The sequence below is a fragment of the Populus alba genome, chromosome 8, assembly GCF_005239225.2.
Source record: "Populus alba chromosome 8, ASM523922v2, whole genome shotgun sequence".
NCBI classification, from domain to species: domain Eukaryota; kingdom Viridiplantae; phylum Streptophyta; class Magnoliopsida; order Malpighiales; family Salicaceae; genus Populus; species Populus alba.
The window spans coordinates 13,329,661-13,354,075 of NC_133291.1; the positions used below are offsets into that span (position 1 = coordinate 13,329,661).

Here is a 24,415-nt window from a genome sequence, read left to right on the forward strand (position 1 = left end):
TGGTTTTAGGGCTTTTAGCGTACTTGATTTTTGGGTAAGCACGCGATTTGCTTTTGGGCCTACAATGATTCAGGCCTTTTGTTTTCTTCTTCCTCGGAGAAAAAATCCCCCACGATTTCCCTTTTATTGGACCAGTTGTAACAAAAAGATTCTTTTTCTTAATATATGTGTTTGAGCATATATTTCAATTAATTTTATAAATAAAATATTTTCAATCAAGTTTTAATTATTTACTTAATTCTTGTTTTTTTATTTTAAATAATTATTCTAGTATCTAAACGTATATCAACAATCCTTACTTTTAAAAAAAAAAAAAAACCTCCTTGATCAACATTGAAAATCTTTATTTTAATAGTTTTTATTCCCAAAATACATCTTTTCTAACCAAAGTTTTCTATTTGACCCACTTCTCTTTTCTATTTCTTTTTATTTAAAAAAGCAATATAAATTAAAAACAAGCATGAAATTGATAAAATGAATGAGTTAATAACATGTTATAATTTCCCTTTCTTGCTCCTCCCCCCCCTTCATCTCATGAATTATATAACATTTGAACTCTCTGTCAAAATCCTTTTTTACTTCTAGGACTTTGATTTAAGATTCCCTGCTTGTCTTTTACTGATTAAATGATCTATTTATATGTATAATTGTTCACGAAAACCCTTCTCCATTTATGGTTACAATATATTATTTGGATTCAAAAGATTATTGATGTTGGAAAATTACCCGTAATGGAACTCTCATGGGTTATATTTTAAAAGAGAACAGAATTTCAAAAAAAAGAAAAAGATTATCAAAATCATATTAGTATTTAATTATGAGAGGTGTAACTTAACTGATCATTTATGAGTCTATTTTTAAAGATTACTAGTTTGAATTTTACAAATTTAAAAGTTATTGAAATAATTATATAACTATTAATTTTAGAACATGTGGCATTCATTAAATTAAAAAAAATTGGAAATGGCATTAAAAAACACAGGAAAGTGCCCTTTTTCAACAATTTGTATAATAAATATTGGAAAATGTCTGGAACACGAAGTTGCCGGATATCTTATGGTGGAGGGGCTGAACAGCAGTGCATGGATGATATTCCACCACTTTTGATGAGAGGCTGAGCGTCGACTTTTCTTTATGGTTTCGGAATCATCTTTTGATTTCTTGTTTTCTTCGAACAGAGCCAATCGACTGGGAACCGCAATCGAAATACCTGGAATAGAAGGGCAGCATCTTCATAATCAAGCATCTATGTGCGAGTCACTCTCTTGATTTCCTTGCAATCTTTCAATCCGTGTGATTTGGGACCATCTGGGAGGAAAAGCTGAAAATGCTAGGCACCGTTTAATATCGTTTCGTTTTTCGTTTTTTTTTTTTTTTAGATACAAGACAAGATAAGAAAACTTGTTTGTTTTTATTTTTTGTTTTTAATAAATAAAAACTTACAATGAGTTTTCAAAAGCTTTAAAATTAAAAAAAAAAAAATATATATATATATATATATATATAGTTTTCAAAACTTATTCTACACCAATAATCTATGATTTTGGACTTAGATTGTGGATGGTATCAAAATCGAGTTTAGAGCACCTAGATATTTAGGATAGTATCTAGAATGGTGAGAATGGACAATGATTGGGTTCGAAGCATCCTGAAAAACGAACCAAGACAAGGATTGAATCAAAACCAGGTTTTGAGAGCTAAAAAAAATCAGACCAAGATTACCCTGATGATTGGTGGGGATTGACTCTGAACATCAAAGAGGAATCAGGATTGAGTTTGAGTTGGATTAAAAACTACTAAGAATTTGGATGATATTAGTTACAGAATGAAATAAATAATAGTTTATTTAACAATATATTTTCTATTTTGTTAATTTTATTGTTGAGTTGAGATTTTTGATATACATGTACAAAATTAAATTTATATAGATAATTAATCATGAATTAAGAGTACTATTAAAATAATTTGAATAAGTTTAAGCTAAACCAATATTTTTATAGATTTTATTTAATTAATATGGTTAATTAATACATGTTGTCATTATTATTTTATATAGGTTTGATATAAGTAATAAATTATCATTTATGAATATATCGAAATTCACAACAACAGTTACAAAAGATGAATTATTGTAAAGAGATTCAAATTTTTATTAATTATTCACTATCTACTAATTCAAGACATATTACGGAATGTTATATTAGATGTCCAATAATAGGTGTAAAAATAAAAAGTTCATTGATTCCAGATATTATAATGATAAACCATTTTATATCGATTGAAATACCAATAGACTGCACATTACATATAGGTATAGTAATGAAATGTGTCCATCGATATATTTTAGTGACTAAAAAAACTATTCTCATTCTTTCTAACATTGTTCATGGCACTAATTACATACATCAATACTGACAGAATATGTCCGTCAATATATTTCAATGACTATGAGAATTTTTATCTTCTCAATGCACTAATAATTAATGATCTTTTGATTGTTTACTCTTTTTCTTAATATAATCATCGACGGAATAAAAGTAGTCAGTAATATTTGGAGGGCTTTCTGAATATTTTCGTGCAAATCAAAAATTTCCATTTGACTTTTTTAAACAAAATCACCAACATAAATATTAAAAATACTACTATTTAATATTCCATTGATAATTTTATTAGTAAAATAAAATCAAAATATCAGAATCAGAATAGACGGGTATTCATCTTATTCTTTCTTATTCTCTTATAGTCACATTTCTCTTTCTTTCTCTTCTCTTCTCTTTCTTCTTCTTGATAAAAATCAATCATTCCCTTCTCTTCTCATCCCAGATATGTCGTTTTTCTTCATTTTTGTATTTATTAACAATCTCTTTTTCTTAATTCTAAACCAAAATTAAGCGCATCATTAAGCTAAGAATTTTCCATTCTATTTTCTTCTTTTTTATGTTTTTTTTTCATGTAGTGTTTTCATTTTTGTGATCTTAGTAATTTTAGGAATTAATAATTGTGTTGAATTTTAGTTATTGAAATAATATTTGCATTATTTTGTTGAACTTTAGTTATTTTTTTCAAATTTATTGTTGAATTTTAATTAAATGTGTATGCTTAATTTTAATTATTATTTTGTATCTTTTCCATTTAGAATAATTTTTTAAAACACAATAAAAAGCGTGAGTGTGGAGCCCCATAATTAAAATCCATTCCAAGGAGTACAATGGAAGATAATGTTGTCAGAAGCACAAAGAGAAAAGAAAATCAAAGAAGAACAGCAACGTGATTGATGCTTCCTTTTCCGCCTTCCTTGGCATTTTGATCTGAGTATATCTTTAAAAGTTTTTTTTAATTTTTTAAATTTATAAATTATTTTTATGTATTAATATTAACTATAAATTTTTAAAAAATAAAACATTATTTTAATATATTTTTAAATAAAAAATATTTTAGAAAATAAATCTTAAATATGTTAGAAAATATAAGAGATTCGTTTTAAATCAAATCTGTACTTTGCCTGAGCAAGTTATCAACGTTCAATTTCAACATTGATCCATTTCCCTCTCGTGCCTTCTTGACCAGAGCCTATATAAGTCCAATTAATTAATTTTTTATGCTATAACATACCGCGGTATAGATATTAGAGAGAAATAATCATTCTTTGAAATCTAAGCATTAATAACCCCTCTTTTTTAAAGGTCTAAAGTTCAAATCTCTTCTTTGTAAAAAAAAAAAAAAAAAAAAATCATTTCCGATCATGTTTGTTTCGTACCATCAAAATCTTAGGTGGTATAAATAAATAATAAAAGATTAATATATAAATCATCCATCACAATGTTTAGATTTCTAGATGAAATTCAATTTCAAACATCTAATTTAACTTGAAAAGATTTAGATAGTATTTGGAAACATGGTTAAAGCTGTATTTTTTAAAAAAATATTTTTTATTTAAAATTATTTTTTATATTTTTAGATCATTTTGATGTATTTGTATAAAAAAATAAAATAAAATTTTATTTTAATACATTTTTTAAAAAAAATAACACTTGTAAATTATAATCACTAATATACTCTTAAACAAATGTCACATCTGAATTTATGTATTCACAAGAAATCTTTATGTTTTACCCATTCAAATCTTAGAAAGAAGACGAAAATCTTATGATACTATTCACATTATATCTTGAAAGTCTAAATTGTTTATCATTGGTAGCTCAAAATATTATTTGATATGAAAAGATTTTCTTAAGTTTAAATTTAGATAAAAAAACCCTTAAAAAACTAAATTAATAAACATTAAAATCTGTTTATTTAATAAACAATTTCATAGAATATGTTAAAAAATAGGAAAATAATATAAAATAGTTGGATAATATATCTATAAAGCACATACCAGCAGACAAGTACATTTTTATGAAAATATGAAAAAGAAATGACAAATATTATAAAAACTCCCACTTTTGCTCATACGATCAGCTTTCGAAGATGTTGGGAATCTCTTTCTTGAAAGATAAAAAGACATGTTCAGAATCTCGTCGACATTGTCGTCGTCGTTGCTAATGCTCCAAATTAGCCACCGGAAAAATGTCTCCAGCAAACTTGCTCCCGACGGTCTTCGAACTTTTCTGGTCTGTCTTGTTCAAGCAAGACTTCCATCACTTTAGCCTTTTCTTTCTTTACTAACATATAAGCATGATGGAAGGAATATATTTCTCTTTCTCTTTATCAAAGAAAAAGAAAAGGAAATGGAATTTTTTTTATTCTACCAAAATAAAAAGGATAAAGGGGATTTTCAATAAGGTAAATATTGAATCAATAATCTTTCGTAACTTTTGTTTTTCTCTAGCTTATGACGTCCCAATCACACTAATTAATTAATTCCTTAGTAAAATTACATGATCTTAATTACTTTAAAAATTTATACATTCATTTTGAAGGTACATGAGCGCTAGATCTTAATAGCATAATGCAAACAAGTGTGGATTAGTCCAATGGAAATCCCTTTTCCTATCTTCGGGACTCGGGTGAAAGTTGAGTTCTATTTGTAAATTCTTAACTGTTACTATAATTAATTTCAAGTTATTAAACATAATATAAAACTCTAACTAGTTTAACGTTAATTTGAGATCTGAAATTTTTGGTTGAGTTTTAAATGATTAAAACATGAGTGATTTATCAGGTTAACTTAAAATCCAGGTGATCTGATATTATTTGAGTGAGATTCACTTTTTTTATATATATTTTTTTAAAAAAACCTAAAAAATATAAATTTAATTTATAAATATCTGGTCTCATTTATATTTTTTATAACATATATCCTTATAAAATACTTCTTAACTTTTTCACATGTGAAATAATTATATTTATAATTTATATCTACACGATATATTTCTTAACTTTTTGTGAACAACTAGATATATAGCCTCCATTTATATGGAAAGTTTTTTAATTTTTTTTATGTGAGATATATAAAATTCACATGAATTATTTTTTAATTTTTGTATGAAATAATTATATATATAGACTACATATATATGAAATGTTTATTAATATTTTTATATGGGATAGTTATTTATTTATAGTATACATTCATATGAAAAGTTTATAACTTTTTATAGAAATATTAAAATCTTTTTATATATAAATTGACTCGAATGAATCCCATGCGAACAAGATACAAAATGACTCAATTTGAGCCAATTAATTCCTGGCATGTTATACCTGGGACTCAACAAAGGAATTCGATCGCCATTTGACATATAGTAGAACCATCCAAAATTTGGCATTGCATGCTTAACTTCCTCTCTGAAAGGCCCACGTAAACCGATCCTACGTCCTCCATTTCCATTGATCTCCATTAATTCATTTTTCGTGTGGAAAATGACTCCCACTTGTATAAATTGGTGTCTTTACAACATCCGAAGATATACTTTAATGGCATCGATCACCCAATTGATCATGATGACGACCCCTACCAAGTATATATCGTGAGCTCAGCCGTTCATTTTGATGATAAGGCCAGTGATGATAAGGCTATGAACGTGAACTACAAAAAAACGGTGTTCATTCATTTTTCAATTCATGAAAAATTGTATACCACCATATACTATTGCACAAAAGAATACTGGTGATTCGTAAACATGAAAATGACTTATGGAGTTGCATTTGGAGTTCATTTGGCGTGAATTTAGACCACATTTTGGATATATTTAAGGAGGCCCGAGCACTCTTGAAGAACTCGGGACTAAAAAGGATGGTGGAGTAGCATCCTTAGCGTTGCTGGTTTACTTTCCTAAAAATCCTCAAAACCATTCTTCTCAGACTCTCTATACGTTCCAAATAACCTAATTTGTACTGTATATATATATACAGTCTACGTCAAGCCTGAATAAATCTTCATTAATATGGCCCCAGGAGTGCCTATAGATGGGAATATTCTGGGTACCGGGAAGGTTTCCACAGTTAACACTGGCTATTCTAAGAGGGCCTACGTGACATTTTTGGCCGGCAACGGGGATTATGTTAAAGGGGTAGTTGGGTTGGCTAAGGGTTTGCGCAAGGTGAGGAGTGCATACCCTCTTGTCGTAGCAATCTTGCCGGACGTGCCTGAGGAACACCGTGAAATTTTGAGGTCTCAAGGCTGCATTGTTCGTGAGATTGAGCCTATTTATCCACCTGAGAACCAGATTCAGTTTGCCATGGCCTACTACGTGATCAACTACTCCAAGCTCCGAATTTGGAATGTAAGTTAAACATGCATCAACATAATTCTATAAGTTTTTATAATCAATGTCTCTTCTTATAAGTATAATTTACATATTAATTTATACAGTAGAGATAGACACTTTTTACGACAAATTATAATGTGGAATATGTTCAAATTGATGTGACTTTTGTGTATACTTTATTTTAAAAAAGCTAAATATATAATCAAATGATTTTTAGCAGTGTATAATAAAATGAACATGTGTAAATTTGTTTAAAGATTTTAATTTCATCTCTTGGAGAATATTTAAAAAATAATATAAATCATATTTTTTTATCTATAGAATTTAAATTTTGAGTTGATATGATTTTTTAATAAAATTCATTAAATATGCTACATAAAATTAATTAGAGATAGGTTTGCATTTACACATTAGTATTAGTATTGTATACTGAGAATTAATACAATAATCAATTAAACTTCTTTAAAAAAAAAAAAATTATGGTATAAATAAAGTATTAGGCAACATATAAAGAAGCAAGCTGTATGCACGTACCCCACAAGTATCTATGCTTAGTCATACATGGACTAGCAAGATTTAAAACTAATTCGTGACTTAATTACCTGCTAATAAAGTTTTAAGAAAGTGCATTATATTGATTGGTTGTATCCATCAAGATGATTTCAGGCGACAAATACCTTGTCGCCTGAGCATGGATTTTTATTTTTTATTTTTTTCTGGCCGGCGACACAAGTTCAGTTGCCAAAGGATGGTTGTTTATGTAGCCAATCGTCGTGTAAAATTATATGCTCGCTCGATTTTCTTGTATGCACAGTTTGAGGAGTACAGCAAGATGATATATTTGGATGCTGACATCCAAGTGTTCGAGAATATAGACCATCTATTTGACACCCAAGACGGCTACTTCTACGCCGTGATGGACTGCTTCTGTGAGAAAACATGGAGCCACTCCCCTCAATTCTCCATCGGATACTGCCAGCAGTGCCCGGAAAAGATAACATGGCCGGCTGAGATGGGCTCTCCTCCTCCCCTGTACTTCAATGCTGGGATGTTTGTATTCGAGCCTAGTCGTTTGACTTACGAGAGCCTTCTTGGGAGACTGCAGATCACCCCACCAACCCCCTTCGCCGAGCAAGTAAGCCCTACCTGCATTTAATTACCACACACGTATGAAAATAAAGTAAAAATGGATTAATCGATTGACACTCGGGAGAAGCAGGAAACAATTGTTAATTTCTAATGTTTTTCCGATTTGCTTGGGGATCATATGGCAGGATTTCTTGAATATGTTTTTCCAAAAAACATACAAGCCAATCCCTCTGCTTTACAACCTGGTTTTAGCCATGTTATGGCGACATCCCGAGAACGTGGAGGTCGAGAAGGTTAAAGTGGTTCACTACTGTGCTGCTGTAAGTAGTCTTCTTCTTTGAATAACAATATCAAATACCATCTTAGATTTTTAATGTATTATGCACATATATACTTAATTTGGGTTCAATTTTCTCTTCCATTCTTGAAAAAATAAAAATAGGGTTCAAAACCTTGGAGATACACCGGCGAGGAAGCTAACATGGATAGAGAGGACATCAAGATGTTGGTGGCAAAATGGTGGGATATATATAACGATGAGTCCCTCGATTTCAATGGTGAAAACTCAGTTCCAGAAGAAGAAACATTCTCGAGGTCATCCATCTTGTCTTCCATGCCTGAGCCTGCCGCCATATCCTACGTCCCGGCACCATCTGCTGCTTAAAACTTCTTAATTAAGAGAGTTTAAAATCAATCTTGTCTTTCGTTATATACCTTTTTCAGGCTACTTCGCCTGAGTATTTTCGTGTTCTGTGCAAGATATATACCATGGTAATATATAAAGTATTACAGTATTTGAACTTTTATACTAGTACACTAGCACTCTACTTTTAGCACTTATTCTTCTTCTTTTTCTTTAATTTTCCAAGGTCGAACTTTCTTTTAGCGGTGTTGGAAATATTATAACAATTATTTTTTTAAATGTAATTTTTTAGAAATATATTAAAATAATATTATTTTATTTTTTAGAAATTATTTTTTACATCAACATAACAAAATATTTAAAAAATACTAAGAAATTATTAATTTAAAAAAAAAAAACTTAATTTTTTTAAAAAAATATTTTTAAAATACAAATACATGCAAAAAGTTAATTTTATGCTTTCTCTTTTAATAACGAAGCTATCCTCTTCTTCTTCTTGATAAACTGCGAAGTCTATATAATTTCAATCTTGAGTTACACAAAAGTAGCCCTCCATCAATCAATCTTTAAATTTAGGAAATGTTGTCGGCTTTAATTAAGGGTCATTCTTTCAAGTACATTTTTTTTTTAATAATAATCGAGATAATATATATTGATATAAAAGCTATAAATAATTACCACAATAATATTTAAAAAAAAATCGAAAGTTTTTGCAATCTTAAGAGCATTTTAGACATCCTTCATAGTTTTTAATTGCTTTTATTTTGTTTTCCATTTCAATATATTCTCATAGTTTATGGTGTTGAGTATTTTTTTATCTAGATTATCTGGTATTAAGTATTTTTTATTTTAAAATTATTTTGATGTATTAATATTATAAATAAATTTTAAAAACTAAAAAAAATATGTATTATTTTAAAAAATAATTACTACTAGAAAAGAGAACCATATATAATAATCATTTTGGCACCTATTTCGGTCAAAGAGGCTATGAATGTATCTATTGATTTTGGTAGTGTCCGAGAGCTTAGTATGTGTGATTGTTTTTTAAAATATTTATTTGTTTAAAAATAATAATTTTTTATTTTTTAAAATTTATTTTTGACAACAATATATCAAAATAATTTATAAATAAAAAGAATATTTATTTCAATCAAAATATTTTTTTAAAAAAATTATAAAGCACGATTTCAATCATAAAAATAAATAACACTTGTATTATTGAGATCGATATAATTTATAGTCAACCTTTTAAATTTTTCTTTTTAAAAAGTTTGTGTTAATGGATCAATGTAATTTTTTAAAAAATATATATTTTTTAATAAATTGTGTCGAACAATCAATAAAGTATTTGTTGGATGCGTAACCTACAAAAACGTATTATTTATTTTTTTAAAAAAAACCTCCCAGCTAGATTTATTTGCAAATTTTTCCGCTCACCACGCTATTTAAAAATAATAATAATAATAATAATAATAATAATAATAATCAGAGGCAAACCTTACTTTAGCTAACAAGAAATATTCATGGAAAAGCATGAAAAACCTTCTCGAGTAACATTCATCTTGTCCCTTTATTCATGCGCTGTTTCGGACGAAGCCGTGTTTTTCCGAAACTGTGTGCAGCAGCATGTATACTTTAGGGTGTTTGAAATTAAATGATGCTTTTCAAGATAATTTTTATTTAAAAAAAATATATTTTTTATTTTTAATATCAATACATTAAAATAATTTAAAAAATATTAATTTAATATTTTTTAAAATAAAAAATACTTTTAAAAATAACTTAATAAAACATAATTGTGTCCTTAATCACAATCTAATGGTAAAACATGTTATATCATCCATTATAATAAGTAAGAATGATTATTTTCGGTTTATTTTAGTTTTATATAAAAAAATAATTAAATTAAATTTTTTTAACAAAAAAATAAAACCAATTCAAATCAATTAGTTTCAGTTCGGCTTTTTAAAAAAAAATCAATTCAAACTAATTTGACTCATTTTTTTTGTTTAAACTCAGTTTTTTTGGATTTAGCTCAGTTTTTTTTTTGTTTTGCTCAGGTTTTTTTTATTTTTTTTGTTTAAGTTCGGTTTGATTTTTTTTTATTTCAGACTTATAAAACTGAAATTAATCTAGTCAATTTTTAAAAATTTCAATTAATTTAATCAATTTTTTTGAAAGTTTGATTTTTTTTTTTAATTTTTTTATTTTTAATATATAATAATAAGACCAAGATCAACTCATTCCCGTGTCATGAAGTCGCTGAAACTTTGAGAGATTCTGGGCTTTACACAGGTTAATCTTTGGGCCCTCCAATGTTTAATTTAAACAGAGAAAAAAAATGAAATGAAAGTGTGGTCATTGAGAGCTTGTCAGGTTGGGTGGGTGGCAAAAGCATAAATTTTTATTATAATGTTTTTTGTTTTTAGTGAAAGCAAAAGCAGAAGTTTAGACAATAGCTGTAAATTTTTTATATGGATTTAATTATGGAAAATTGAGCACATTGTATAAAATATCATAAGAAAATAGCACTAAATTGGGTTGGCCCAACAGGATACTAGCCCATGCAACATGGGTTTCTGGCCCGTAAAGAAGAATCAAAGAAAGAAGGTGCACAGACTTTATAAAGTGGCATGATAAATATGAAATCGGATTAGCATGACTGTACCTGCTTCACACTGAAAGTTGTTTCTATAATAGTTATTGAATTCAGTTTGGATATTGACATGTAAAAAAGTTTGAAGTGCTAAGAGTGTGTTTGGTTATTTGCGGTAGCTGTTGTGGTTGTGGTTTAAAAAAAAGTTGTTTTATAAAAAGTATTTTTAGTTGAGGTTGGTTTGAAAAAAAGTTAAAACTGTGGTTGAAATTGAGGTTGAATAAAAAGTAGTTTAATATGTTTGGTTAAGAGTGCTTTTAAAATTGAGGTTATCAAATAATTTTAAAAATATATATTAATACTGATGATTTTTAATTTAAATGTTATGGATTTAATTATTGCTATTACTTCATAAAATAAATACTATTTTATATAAAATTAGATAAAATATTATTAGGAATAAAATTGATTTGATATTACAGTGCAAGTAAATTTAATTCACTCTAAACTAATTTTTTTAAATATATATATATATATATAAAAAAACAAAACACACTTAAAAAATATAATTTTTTTTTTTTAAAAAAAAAACCTGTTTACGTGAACAGTGCAACTCATTTGCACTGTTAGCGTGCACAGTGCAAGTGAATTGCACTGTGCACGTAAATTAATTTTGAGAAGCAGCCAGGAGCTGCTTCTCAAAATTCGCGTGTAAAACGCGAATTTTCATGGGCCCCACCAAAGTTTTATTGCGTTTTTAAATATTACCAAACGTATTGTTTGCTGTGGTTGCTTCAAACGCATAAAAAAAAGCAACCACGCAAACAAACGGACTCTAAGTTTTGGATTATTTTTCGAGTGAGACTTTAAATTAAATTTGGTTATTTTTATTTTTATTATTAAAATAGCATCATTTTATTTTTTGTTAAAAAATTTTTAGAGTTAACTCAGTTTACATTTAAATTAGATTTTGAATCGAATGAATATATTTAACCTGTTCAATTTAAAATATGACTATGATTATAGATTTCATGAATCAACCTGTTATATCAGACCAAGTTTAAATTACTAAGTTATAGATTAATTTGTCATTGATTCTAGTTAATTTTCAGTATCATTTAATTTTTCTAAATAAAAAAAAATTTATTAACAAAATGTTTTTGTATTAAAAAAAATAGAAATTAGGTTTAAATTCAGTTAATGAAACATTTTTAGTTTATTCAATTTATTTTCTTATTCAATTTAAAATGGATAAAAATGTTAAATCAGAGCAAGTTTTGCAAGGAACGAAGTTGAATAATTTCAATGTGTATTTTAAAAACATATCACGTGACCTTTAAGTTTCACTAATACAAGTATACATACAATAAAATAAATCATCAATCAATTTACTATTAGTTTTTAAAATATTTTTCACTTAAAAATATATCAAAATAATATTTTAAAATATATAAAAAAAAAATAGCAGGATGCGGATGAATAATATCACCGGTCAAACCTCGTTTGCAATGTACATCTTACAAGGTCAGCAGCACCTTGAATTGGACGAAACGATGGGGACTTGATTGAGTGATGGACAGTACGTATGAGGATTTGATTAAAGAAATGATTGATGAATAATCTATTAAGAAATATATGAAAGTAGAGGGACGTCCTAACAAATTAATTAAAGTTATTATACTTGTTTGAATGCTTGTTATAAAGCTATAACTTGTGTCATATTAAAAACCCTAGAACATAGAACACCCCCCCCCCATATTAATCTATTAAGAAATTTATGAAAGTAGAGTGACGTCCTAACAAATTAATTAAAGCTATTAAAGATATAATTTATGTCATATTAAAAACCCTAGAACATGGACCCAAAAAAAAAAATCATATTAAAAACCTTAGAATAACCATATAATATAAAATCCCCAAGTTGATTATGAATTTAATTGAACTAAGATCCACAATGGTGTAGTTCAAAAAATAAATTATGTAAAAAACTCACATTGATTTATTAACTTACTTAACTTTTAAATTTTTTCTTAAATTATTTATAATTATAAATTGGATAAGAGTTGATGTATGATGATTTAATCAGATGGAATAAGTTAATTTATAATTTAATTAAATTATTTAAAATTTATTTTGATTTGATTTTATATTTTTTTAATTACAACTTTTAAAATAAAAATCTTAAAACTGTATAGTTTTGAATTAATTGAATGAAGCTGAATCAACCAACAACCTGCTCAATTTATAACAACTTTGATTGTAATCTTATCTCATCCATGGCCACGAGAAAGTCAACCTAATAAAACAAAATAAAAAATTAAAATTATTAATAATCTTGTTTTCACTATCTATTTACAATAACCAAACTACTTACTATTTTTTTTTAAGAATTTATTTGGTCTCGTGGTTGGAACTATGTGTTATCCCAACTACAATTTATAACCATTTGATTAAAATTTTGAACTTTGACTTAGAGATGAATCCCACTAAAAATTAACGTCATACCACCAGTTTTGCTAAAGTGAAAAATTGTTGCTTTTCATTGTTTGCGATCCACACCACTTACTCCTCATTGCTGTATGTGCAGAGTGAATTGATTCACTCTGTATAGTTTGGCTGAATTCATTGTATATAGTTGGATTGGATCCGATCTAAACTTAAATATAGTAGATCAGATTCAAACTAGTAAAAAAACTATTTTTTTAATTTTTAATTATATTTTATTTCAAAAAATTAGTATTTAACATTATATAAATTAGAAGGAGATCACATGATGACATATACATTTACAGAATTTGATTGTAATCTCAATTTTATTCATAATGATATTTTGCTTGATTTTGTTGCATGCTCTTAAAACCATGAAAACTGCAGTTCTTGTCAGATGAATTTATATAAAGTATTATTTATTTTATAATGTAATTGTAGTAGTTAAATCTACAATATTTAAATTAAAAACCATCTATATATATAATCTTAATTTGAAAAGTATTTTTAATAAATTCGTTAAATTATTTTTTATCAAATCTCAATTTTAATCACAATTTTAACCAAATATATATAAATATTAAACCAACTTCAATAAAAATTGTTTTTTATAAAATATATTTTTTTAAATCATAATTATAAAAGCTATCATAATACCAAATACATTCTAAAGTGTATTTGTCATTTCATATAAAAAATGCTTGTGAAATTTTTTATATTTTTAAAAGATTAATTTTTTTTATATAATTTTATATTAATATTAAAAATAAAATTTAAATAATAATAATAATAATATTATTTTGAAGGGAACCGTAACACAGTCCCGAAAACTACCTATGTATTTGCTAGAATTAGTTTGGTGATGCGTTAGCTTCAAAGAATCAGTCTCAGAAACAAGAAAAGAGTAAAAGAGCTGTTCAATAATTCCTTCATAACTGATATAGAGAGGGAGAGGAGACAAACTGCTTTGATGGAACATAATAGAGAGGTTGAAATTGATGGGAATTCAAATCCAATTCAAATATCTCGCTTGGCCCTCGATATTGGAGGTACTTTTACACACACACACATCATCATGTTCTATCTTTCTTTCTTTTGCAATCAATCAAAAGCAAAAAAGTGTTGATCTTGCTTTGCAGGATCTCTAATCAAGTTGGTGTATTTCTCGAGAAATTCTGGGGATGATGAGGACCCACCAAAGGATAAAGTTAGAGTTTCTAATGGTGTTAATGGAAGGCTTCACTTTGCCAAGTTTGAGACAGCCAAGATCAATGATTGCTTGCAGTTTATTAGTGCCAACAAACTTCTCCTTGGTGGTGGTATGTGCACTCTATTGACCATCCTCGTTGGTTTCTTTCTTTCTGTCCTTCTCATTTCTTGAAACTCTAGATAGTACGGTGTGGTATGGTATCGTATTTCTAGCAAATTTTAGGGCTGATTTTGAGTTTGATTTAGGCTGAACTGCTATTTTCACACTCGACCTGGCTTGCGTATGTTTCTTTATGCTCTGAACTCTTGGTGGTCTTGTACATTAATGCGGTAATTAGATATCCTGAAGCATATTTTGGGCTAGCTTAGCCAAGCTAGGTTGTCAACGTTGCCACATTTTTGTAATATTACTTCATTGACACATCTTTTTGGGATAATGCATAAAGAGCGGAAGCCATCATATGCAGATGGATTTTCTCAAATTCTGCATACACAGACATGTATCGTACCATTGCTATCTTGAGAATTGTTTGCTGTGATTGGACTGATTTTATCGGTCTTTAATCGAAACGCCACTTGCAATAACTTGAGGGGAGCTCTGAACAGGCTTTTGTAACTCATTTGTGATCATTACATAGTAGAGGCCTTCTTTCTTGGAGTTGCTTGATGTTGATAATTTGCTCAATTATGTGATCTTTTTGGCTGGTTTCGGCAAGTGCTTACAAAATGAATGTGAACTCAGGTTTCCAGCATCAAGAAAACTGTACCAATGACAGGAGCTTTATTAAGGTGAGATATCAGAGTAATTGTTGTTTGTTGCCAAATTGTGACTTGGAAATAAGCTCAATCGCTAGAGGTCATCTGTTATATAAATTAAAATAAAATCCATAATTGTTATAAACATAAAATTACTAAAGAAAATGCAATTTAAAAAAATTACAAATTGCCTTTCATACATAACTTCACATTAAGCTAAACTATTGTATTTTAGAAGTAGCTTCACGAGTTTGATTCCCTCATGAGAATCAAACACTTTTTTAATGTAATGAATTGTTTAGTGTTTTGTACTTTGGATCAATTCATGTTATGTTGTAAGGTAGTTTGGGGTTTAGAATAGGTACTAAATATGCTAAAATTTAACTAGTTACAATCCATGTGAAAGGCCACAGGTGGTGGGGCATACAAGTTCTCTGAACTTTTCAAAGAAAAGCTTGGCATTAGTCTTGAGAAGGAAGATGAGATGGATTGTCTTGTGACGGGAGCAAATTTTTTGCTTAAGGTGGGATTCTAACACCACATAGTCGCATGCATTTAATATTAGCAAGTTGCTGTCTTTCATTCAAACATTAAAAAAGCTTCTTATGCATAACAGTCCCCTGCCCTTTGTCTATTTAGAACCCACTGTTTCTGATTATTCTTGAGTTTATATACGCATAAAACAAATAGCTTGCTTGCAATTCCCTCAAGCATTTGGTTTGTACATAAGATCATTTCTACTGGTCAAACACTGTAGATAAATGTTTGTGTTGATCCTTTTTCTTTTTGATAGAAGTTATAGATGCAACACGGTAGGTGCTATGTATTAGTTGCTATAGACCCGGGGAAGGATGTGCTCCTGATTTCAACATCTTAGAAAATTGAACAATGCAATCACTTGGAGATTTTTTGCATGATGTGTTGGTTGTCACCAATATTGGTAGTTCTGGAAAGTATTGAATTATGAGAAGAATAAATTTCATGCCGCATTGGACCTATGCTGACTCTATCATATATTAGAAAGTTGCGATAATATGAACCCCATCCTAAGAAAATGTATGTTGGAGGTTTGAGAATATTGCAATAGATCTTGCCCTAGGTCCCGTTTCTTGGTAGAGGGTATTGCATGTGGTATTCTTATGTTACTGTTGAAATGCACATCTACATCTTAGAAAAGAAAGAGGTTCAAAATCTCGCCTGTTTGGGTTCATTTGCAGTTGGAATTGTCATTCTATAACCGTGCCTCTCTTCCCTCTTCAGCCAAAAGAAAACTTCCCTTTTTTGTGCATGTGTATGTTCAGGGAGGGAATTTCTTATCTACCATGCCACCTTTTCCCCCCCCTTCCATGCCTTATAACAATTTTTCTGATTCCTTTTCTTGTTTGCTTCACTAATATCCTAGCTGCATGCTGATTGTTATTTTGAGTAGGCAGTCAATCAGGAAGCTTTTACATACTTGAATGGCTCGAAGGAATTTGTGCAGATTGACCATAATGATTTGTATCCATATCTACTTGTTAATATTGGATCTGGAGTTAGCATGATCAAGGTACTCATATCAGCATCAGATCCGTTTATGTGTTGTTTTGTGTATCTAAAACCTTTTCGTAGATTAACTAATAATTCAGCTTTCTTCTAATACAGGTGGATGGAGATGGAAAATTTGAGCGAGTTAGTGGAACAAGTGTTGGTGGTGGCACTTTTTGGGGTTTGGGAAAGTTATTAACAAAATGCCAGAGGTAGTGTGATTCGTTTCCTCATTTTTGGCCATTTATGAATTCCCTTGTACATAGTTTCATATTTAGTGGACACTGATGCGTTTCCTTTCTCAGTTTTGATGAGTTGCTGGAGTTGAGTCATCGGGGAGATAACAGAGCCATAGACACACTTGTTGGGGATATCTATGGTGGGATGGATTATTCAAAGGTATATCCTAGTCTTTTCTTTAATTTGTAAGTTTATTTTTTGCAAGTTCAGCTATTTTCATACATCACGTTGAAGTGCCTGTTCAGGGTCACAACAGCTTCATGCTTTCACAATGATTTTTAATCTTTATAATTTAACTGCACAGTTCTTTGGTATGATGACAGATTGGTCTCTTATCTACAACCATTGCTTCTAGCTTTGGGAAGGCAACTTCTCACAATAAAGACCTCGAAGATTATAAACCTGAGGATATTTCCCGGTCTCTTCTAAGAATGATTTCCAATAATATTGGACAGGTACCTTTCAGCAGGGCAGATCTGTTGTATGCTATAAATTGAGTAGCATGTGAAGAAGTGTGCTATAAGAGTTGCATGGTTTTTGAAATTTAACAAATTTAAAGTTCTTACATACAAAAAATTTCTCGCAAACTAATGTGGCAAATGATGTATGGTGCTAGTACTTGCCATTTAAGCGTGATCTCATAGAATGGCATCCTTGCATCAAATGCTATTTCTATCAGTAAGATTTTACTGTTTTAGCTTTTTTGTTTGTATTGTGTTACTCTTTGAACAAAATCATTTTGACAACCCTAGACCTCAATTGGTTGTTACGGATTTAGAGCTTTTCTATCCTTTTACTGAGATGGCTTGGAGAAATAAGAACCATTGGCCAAGGTTTTTGGAGCCGGAATCGTCTTGCCTTTGATATTTAATTCTCAAAGATGGTTCCTGTCCCTTATAGTGCTGTTAAGAAGGGCATAGAACACTTGAGAGCTGCAAGCTGTATCCAAAATTAAAATTTTCAAGACCTTACGTGGCACATATCAAAAACTTTGCTTGGCATAATTGATTATTTTTCTGCTTTGTGTTTTTTCCTTCTGTATCCTCTCTTTTGTTCCAAGACTTGCCATTTTTTTAGTTTGTTTGTGTTACTAAAATGCCACGCTAAATTTTATTGTCATCTATCTTGAGTAATGATCACTTAAATTAACAGAGATATCCTGGGTTATTTTCAATTACTGCACTCTTGTTATCTCATTGCCTTATTTTACTCCTCTTCTCCCAGATCTCTTACTTAAACGCACTTCGATTTGGGCTCAAGCGCATAATTTTTGGAGGATTTTTCATCCGGAGTCACTCTTATACTATGGACACAATCGCCGTTGCAGTTCACTTCTGGTAATCATCTGGGATTTTATTGTTCACATTATCAACAATGTAATGATTTTTGCGACTGTAGAGCAGTTCTCAGGTTGATCTTCATATCTTGATAATGAACACCTTCCAGCCTGTATGGTATGGGATTTGCCAGAAAGCAAGGAGAGGAAACTTGTTATCGAAATATGCTTACAGCATAAAAAAAATACAATTTTTAGTAATTGAAAGTGAAAGAAATTATCAATCATGGTAAATGACAAGTGAAATGCAATGAAACCTTACCAAAGATTCCATGCACTCAACTAGTTCAAAATTTATCTTGTTCTGATAAAACCAAAACAAGTTCATCATTGTTTGGTGATATTATCCTTCTCTTCCCAGTTCATGTTTTCTCCTTTCAGATCTCTGCGTTGAAAATACACCAATCATTTTATTTTATTTTGAATTTGGCAGGTCTAAAGGTGAGGCAAAAGCAATGTTTTTGCGGCACGAAGGATTTCTTGGAGCTCTAGGGGCGTTCATGAGCTATGAAACGCACAGCCTTGATGATTTGGTGGTTAATCAAATGATGCCGCTCCCAGTGAATGCATCCCTGGGCATGGATACAAATTATGATCCGCTGAAGGGGGATTTAAATGGGACCGAGAGCATACAATGCAGTGTCTATCGAGCTTAGATGTGGCTGTAACTTCCCTTCATGTGCTTTGGTGTGACGGAAGTTTGTTGGTGCCACCGGAAATACTACAGGCCGAGGAAGTTCACAGACACTAGTGTAACATGGTGAAAACATCCTAGGACCAATAACTTTTATGGAAATAATTTAGCATCTGTAGCATAAAAGCATCAGTGAAAACGTTAAAAGAGAGTGACAGGTCAAAGTAATGCTTGTTACTTTCCCTTATTGTTCATGTAATATGTTCTCTTTAGCCTCTGTTGTAATTTACAAAACTGAAATCTGCAACTTCATCCTTCAATAAAATCAATTCTCAGATTAATTTAACATGTGAACTTCTACCTTTTAAAAATCTCTTTTATATATATATATATATATTCAAATCTCAATTGAGTCAAATGATCCCATTAGTTAGGCCTTAGATCCGCCATTGATATTATCAATTCACGAAAATGAAAATCTCTCACAACACTTAAAAAAAAAGATAAATCATTAAAGTTTACCAATGATTAAGATTTAATATAAATTAGATAGATTTCTACTTTTTCTAAATAATCCCTTTGTATCAATCAAAATTTTTTTATGTTATCCCTAATCATTAAATAGCTGGTTTTAAATTTAATTTTCAAGTTTTATCATATTTATAAGGATCCCAAGAAAAGAAATGGTGTAAAAAAGGTATAAGAGCATATTTGTTTTTACATTTTAAAAAATATTCTTGAAAAAATTTTATTTTTTAATTTTATTTTTTTTGTAATTTCAAATTATTTTTTTTATGTGTTTTTAGATTGTCTTAATATAATGATATAAAAAATATTTTCAAAAATAGCTGTTACCATAATATTATATGAGCTCAAAGAAAATGATAAAAAAGCTACAATGATGGTAAAAAACATTGGAAAACCTATTACAGACCATAAGGACAACATTATTAACCTGAGAACTATAGAGATAGAATTGCAAAATTGATGAATCTTTGTGGGACAAAATATAAAATTTACATAAAAAATATCACTACTGTTAACATGGCTCTCTCCTGGTAGCAATATTGTAGCCATGCGCAGTTACATAGACAGGGACTTTAGAACACTGAGCAATGGCAGAAACGTACAAGACGCATGCTCTTCCATTTTGATTCCAAGATACAGCAAATCTTGTCCAATTAGCTATTTGAACCACCTTGAAATGCAATGATACATGCAATGTTAATATATCATAATTATCATACATGATAATCTAGAAAATAATTAAAAAAACATATAGAGTATTAGATTAAAAAAATGTTTGTTAGTGAAGTGCGCTGCAACTTACAAAATGTAAAATACATGTTTTTATAAAGTGCGTACCTTGTAATATATTTTTTTAAACAAACATACCCTAAATTGGTTCTTAGTGTTAATTGAATCAACTTTGAATTGAACTTTGATATAATAATCATATTATTAAAAATTTAGTTAAATCTATTAAGTTTTGTAAAGTTAAATGAATTTAACCTACCTTATTTTATTCAATTAAAAATTTAATTTTAATCATATTTTATACTGAATTTTTTAAATAAATTTATCAGACCACATCAAGTTTATATCAAGCCGAACTCAAAATACAACTATAAAAATGGCTGAAACATTGAGCATCTAAGCCGAACAAGTCTAATGTAATTAATCGACGAAGGAAAGGATAATAAACTCTTTATTGCCAAAATATAAATAATTTATATATAATTGATTATGAAGGATGACGACGACGACGACGACTCTGCTGCTAGGCCGTTAAAACTGCCATGTCCTTGCCGTCGCCTCTGCCTGCTCCCGCCCGTACTCTCTGCTCTCTGCACTCTGCACGCATCAGATTCCCCCTCTGTCACAGATTTGCTACTTCTAATAAAAAAAAAATGTAAATCCAGAAAAAGGAAATACACCTGTACTATATGACAACATAGACGTGGCAGTTTTTCATTGGTTTAAAATTATTTGAGTCACATGAATAAACCAGTAAGAAATGTACACGACTGCAATGTATCAAAATTCGAAAGAACTATATATACCAGTCTGTTACACCCAGTGTGTACTAGACTGCTAGTAGCGACAGCATGTGCTTTTTTATTTTTATTTTTTGCACAAATATTAAAGGAATCGCCACCGCCTGCATTTTCCTTTCCTATATAGGAATGCATGAAAAGAGTTGATAAGCATTGAGGCAACGGGCAGAATACTAAAATTAGAGGTAGAGATGAGAGGATTGAACAGAGCAATGGAACGGCTTAGACCCCTTGTTGACTCCAGCGCTTGGGATTACTGTGTTGTGTGGAAGTTAGGCGATGACCCTTCAAGGTACTCACTACAAATGAACAGCACATTGATGTTTATATATTAAAGTGTTTGATTGATGATTTTGTTATCTTTTTAGGTTCATTGAGTGGGTGGGTTGCTGCTGCGGTGGCGGTGGCGGTGGTGGCTACAATGTGGAAAGGGACAGAAGAGAAGACAACCAATTTGGGCGGGGTCCTCTTTGTAAGGATGTCTACTTTAAGCATCCAGTCAGAACAAAGGCTTGTGAGGCTCTTTCTCGGTACCCTTCTTCCATGCCTCTGTATTCCGGGTACTCTTCTCTTCTCTTCTCTACTCCTACATTTATTTTTATTTATGTTACTTTAGCCAAACACAATACTATCTGATTGCTAGAAACAGGATTCATGGAGAGGTGGTGATATCAGCTGAGCCAAGATGGCTATGCCATGCCACAGTCACTACTCATGACTCCAATACCCTACGTGTGAGTTTTTTCTTCAGCCTCTCGATTTCTGGTTAAAAAAAAAAAATTGTTCTGATTTCCAATAATATAGTTTTAATTCCTGGCATTTGTAAGAAACTAGCTTCTTTCTATCATATGCAAAACCACAATTTATTGATAATTTAACCATACATTTATTGCTTTAAGAACTCATAGTTGAAAGATTTGACAATGACCAGGGTGATAGTTTTGTTATTTATTAACAGCATTTTGTATAGTAACTTGAAAAACATTGCTTCAGGAAGTAGCTGGAACTCAAGTCTTGATCCCAGTAATTGGTGGACTTGTTGAGCTTTTTGCAGCAAAGCATGTAAGTCTTTTACTTGGTTTTTTGCTATAAATAATTAAATTCTGCTAATGTTATTTATGTGTGAAAATGCCATTCAATATTTTCAGATGAAAAAAGATGAGAAGATGATAGAATCTATTAGAGCTCATTGCCATGTCCCTATCAAACAAGAAGCCGTGACTGAACATAGGTATTCCAACTCGAGCTTCGACGACCACCGTCCTGATTCATTGCTTGAAGAGAATTTGCCGCCTTCCTGCCACTTGTTAAGTTTGATTCCACAGACACAGTTTCTTCTCCCATTAACGCAGCCCCGTAACAGCATTAGCTTTGAAGGATCATCTAGCGGTTCCAATCGTTCAAACGAAGCTCCATCATTTGTTTCAAATGCGAGTCAACTGCCGCAACATGGACATTTGCAATTATCAGTTGGAAAATCCATTCACGACGAGAACATTCTAAAGCAACGAGCAGGTTCTGCAGATTGCAACAAGAAAGTTCCAAAAGTTATGAGGAGGTCGGAAAGAGATGACTACAAATCTAAGAATCTTGTCACAGAAAGGAACAGGAGGACAAGGATTAAAACTGGCTTATTTGCTCTGCGTGCCTTGGTCCCCAAGATTTCCAAGGTTAACATAGTTGGATATATTTCTGCTACTGAAGAGAGCTATTCTCTGTTGTTTTTGTTGCTGTATGCTTTCTTCGAGTAATTCTGCATTTTATAAATGTTACAGATGGATAAAGCTGCAATTCTTGGAGATGCAATTGATTATGTCGGCGAGTTGCTCAAGGAGGTGAAAAACCTCCAGGATGAGATCAAGAATGCTGAAGAAGAGGAACGCAGAGCGAGCAACATTGAGCTAAAGACTTCAAAACTGGAGATCTTTCAGGAAGACCACGTGTCTTCTTCTAAGATCAACCAGGATTCTTCTGGTTTTGTAGAAAAGAAAGGGGCAGAGGTATACAGAGCTTTCTGAACCTCGTTCGGTTTTTATTGCAAATCCTAAGATCATTATTTACTGAGATTTTTGGACAAAACAAGCGGAGCCATTTAAGTTTAACAGGCTTCATGAGACAATCAATTTCTTAACTGACCTTTTCCCAGGTGCAATTAGAAGTGGACCAGATTAGCAAAAGACAGTTCCTGCTAAAGTTCCTTTGTGAACAGAGGCAAGGAGGTTTCGGGAGGTTGATGGAAACTATCCATTCTTTGGGGCTTCAAATCCTTGATGCCAATATTACAACATTTAATGGCAATGTTCTGAACATTCTCAAGGTCGAGGTAAGATATCAACACTGAATCCTGATATTCAGCTGGAATCAAAATTCAGACCTGGGTTCCACATAAATTCAGCTACACAAGCTTGTTTTCCACATAAATTCACCAAAAATACAAGAATTCGCAAAAATATTTTCAAGTGCAAAAACTTTTATGACAAGATGAATTTCAGCTGTTCTCTGCTACAAGCACCATTTCTCTTTTTCTGCTTTATTTAGTTTCATAATTGTAAATAATTATACTAACTTGCATCTACTCCTGCAAGGCGGATAAGGACATTCATCCAAAGACATTGAAGAAGTCATTGATCGAGCTAACAGGGAACCTAATTCAGACATTTGGTAGTCAAATTTAGGAGAACCAGGGAGTTCCTTCTTCTTTCAGATTTTGAAGAGTTTTAAAGTGGGAAAGTTGGCGGCTTCTCCATCCAGCCAGGGCTGTCATATTGATATACTAAAAAAAACAATGAGGTTTAAACGTTTGTTTAGCATCAATATTAGCTATCTGTCGGACACATTATTATCTTTACCTTCATTGGAACTTCTTTTGTACATATATTTTCATCAACCAGGACCTTGTACAGAAGCAAGATTAGGGAAGCCATTCTGGAAATACTTTTTACAGATTCTCACCCCCTGAAACCAAGAAATCGATCCTTTTATATCCTCAATTTCAGCCTTTTCATGTAATTGTAACCATGCCCTGCATGATTCTCACATTATGTTGTGAAACTATGTGTGACTAAATCTAAACACCAGCCCACAATAAAAAGAAATACCAGACAAGCAAAAAGTCTACAAGAGAA

General features: G+C 30.5%; 3 protein-coding genes across 3 annotated transcripts; all 3 read left to right on the top strand.

Annotated features, from left to right (window-relative positions):
* Window positions 1–6,215: 6,215 nt before the first annotated feature.
* On the top strand, window positions 6,216–8,608 carry LOC118037755 (galactinol synthase 1). Its single transcript, XM_035043853.2, has 4 exons — window positions 6,216–6,728; window positions 7,528–7,848; window positions 7,988–8,122; window positions 8,245–8,608. Exons 1-4 carry the CDS (start codon window positions 6,390–6,392, stop codon window positions 8,464–8,466), a joined length of 1,017 nt encoding a protein of 338 aa, XP_034899744.1. The 5' UTR covers window positions 6,216–6,389; the 3' UTR covers window positions 8,467–8,608.
* A 5,758-nt stretch (window positions 8,609–14,366) lies between these two features.
* Window positions 14,367–19,579, top strand: LOC118037733 (pantothenate kinase 1). Its single transcript, XM_035043820.2, has 10 exons — window positions 14,367–14,580; window positions 14,671–14,850; window positions 15,483–15,529; window positions 15,903–16,019; window positions 16,926–17,045; window positions 17,141–17,235; window positions 17,329–17,422; window positions 17,587–17,718; window positions 18,488–18,600; window positions 19,033–19,579. Exons 1-10 carry the CDS (start codon window positions 14,502–14,504, stop codon window positions 19,253–19,255), a joined length of 1,200 nt encoding a protein of 399 aa, XP_034899711.1. The 5' UTR covers window positions 14,367–14,501; the 3' UTR covers window positions 19,256–19,579.
* A 1,764-nt stretch (window positions 19,580–21,343) lies between these two features.
* LOC118038227 (transcription factor bHLH90) lies at window positions 21,344–24,413 on the top strand. Its single transcript, XM_035044550.2, has 8 exons — window positions 21,344–21,582; window positions 21,659–21,850; window positions 21,940–22,024; window positions 22,284–22,352; window positions 22,439–22,960; window positions 23,066–23,290; window positions 23,437–23,613; window positions 23,876–24,413. Exons 1-8 carry the CDS (start codon window positions 21,482–21,484, stop codon window positions 23,963–23,965), a joined length of 1,461 nt encoding a protein of 486 aa, XP_034900441.1. The 5' UTR covers window positions 21,344–21,481; the 3' UTR covers window positions 23,966–24,413.
* Window positions 24,414–24,415: the final 2 nt, after the last annotated feature.

Bases quoted from the DNA above. Each gene is read 5' to 3' on its own strand.
- LOC118037755 (XM_035043853.2), top strand. From the start codon at position 6,390: ATGGCCCCAGGAGTGCCTATAGATGGGAATATTCTGGGTACCGGGAAG. The intron at 6,729-7,527 runs GTAAGTTAAACA...TTGTATGCACAG, and splicing joins CCAAGCTCCGAATTTGGAAT to TTTGAGGAGTACAGCAAGAT. The intron at 7,849-7,987 runs GTAAGCCCTACC...ATCATATGGCAG, and splicing joins CAACCCCCTTCGCCGAGCAA to GATTTCTTGAATATGTTTTT.
- LOC118038227 (XM_035044550.2), top strand. From the start codon at position 21,482: ATGAGAGGATTGAACAGAGCAATGGAACGGCTTAGACCCCTTGTTGAC. The intron at 22,961-23,065 runs GTTAACATAGTT...TAAATGTTACAG, and splicing joins TGGTCCCCAAGATTTCCAAG to ATGGATAAAGCTGCAATTCT. The intron at 23,291-23,436 runs GTATACAGAGCT...ACCTTTTCCCAG, and splicing joins TAGAAAAGAAAGGGGCAGAG to GTGCAATTAGAAGTGGACCA.
- LOC118037733 (XM_035043820.2), top strand. From the start codon at position 14,502: ATGGAACATAATAGAGAGGTTGAAATTGATGGGAATTCAAATCCAATT. The intron at 15,530-15,902 runs GTGAGATATCAG...TCCATGTGAAAG, and splicing joins ATGACAGGAGCTTTATTAAG to GCCACAGGTGGTGGGGCATA. The intron at 16,020-16,925 runs GTGGGATTCTAA...TATTTTGAGTAG, and splicing joins GAGCAAATTTTTTGCTTAAG to GCAGTCAATCAGGAAGCTTT.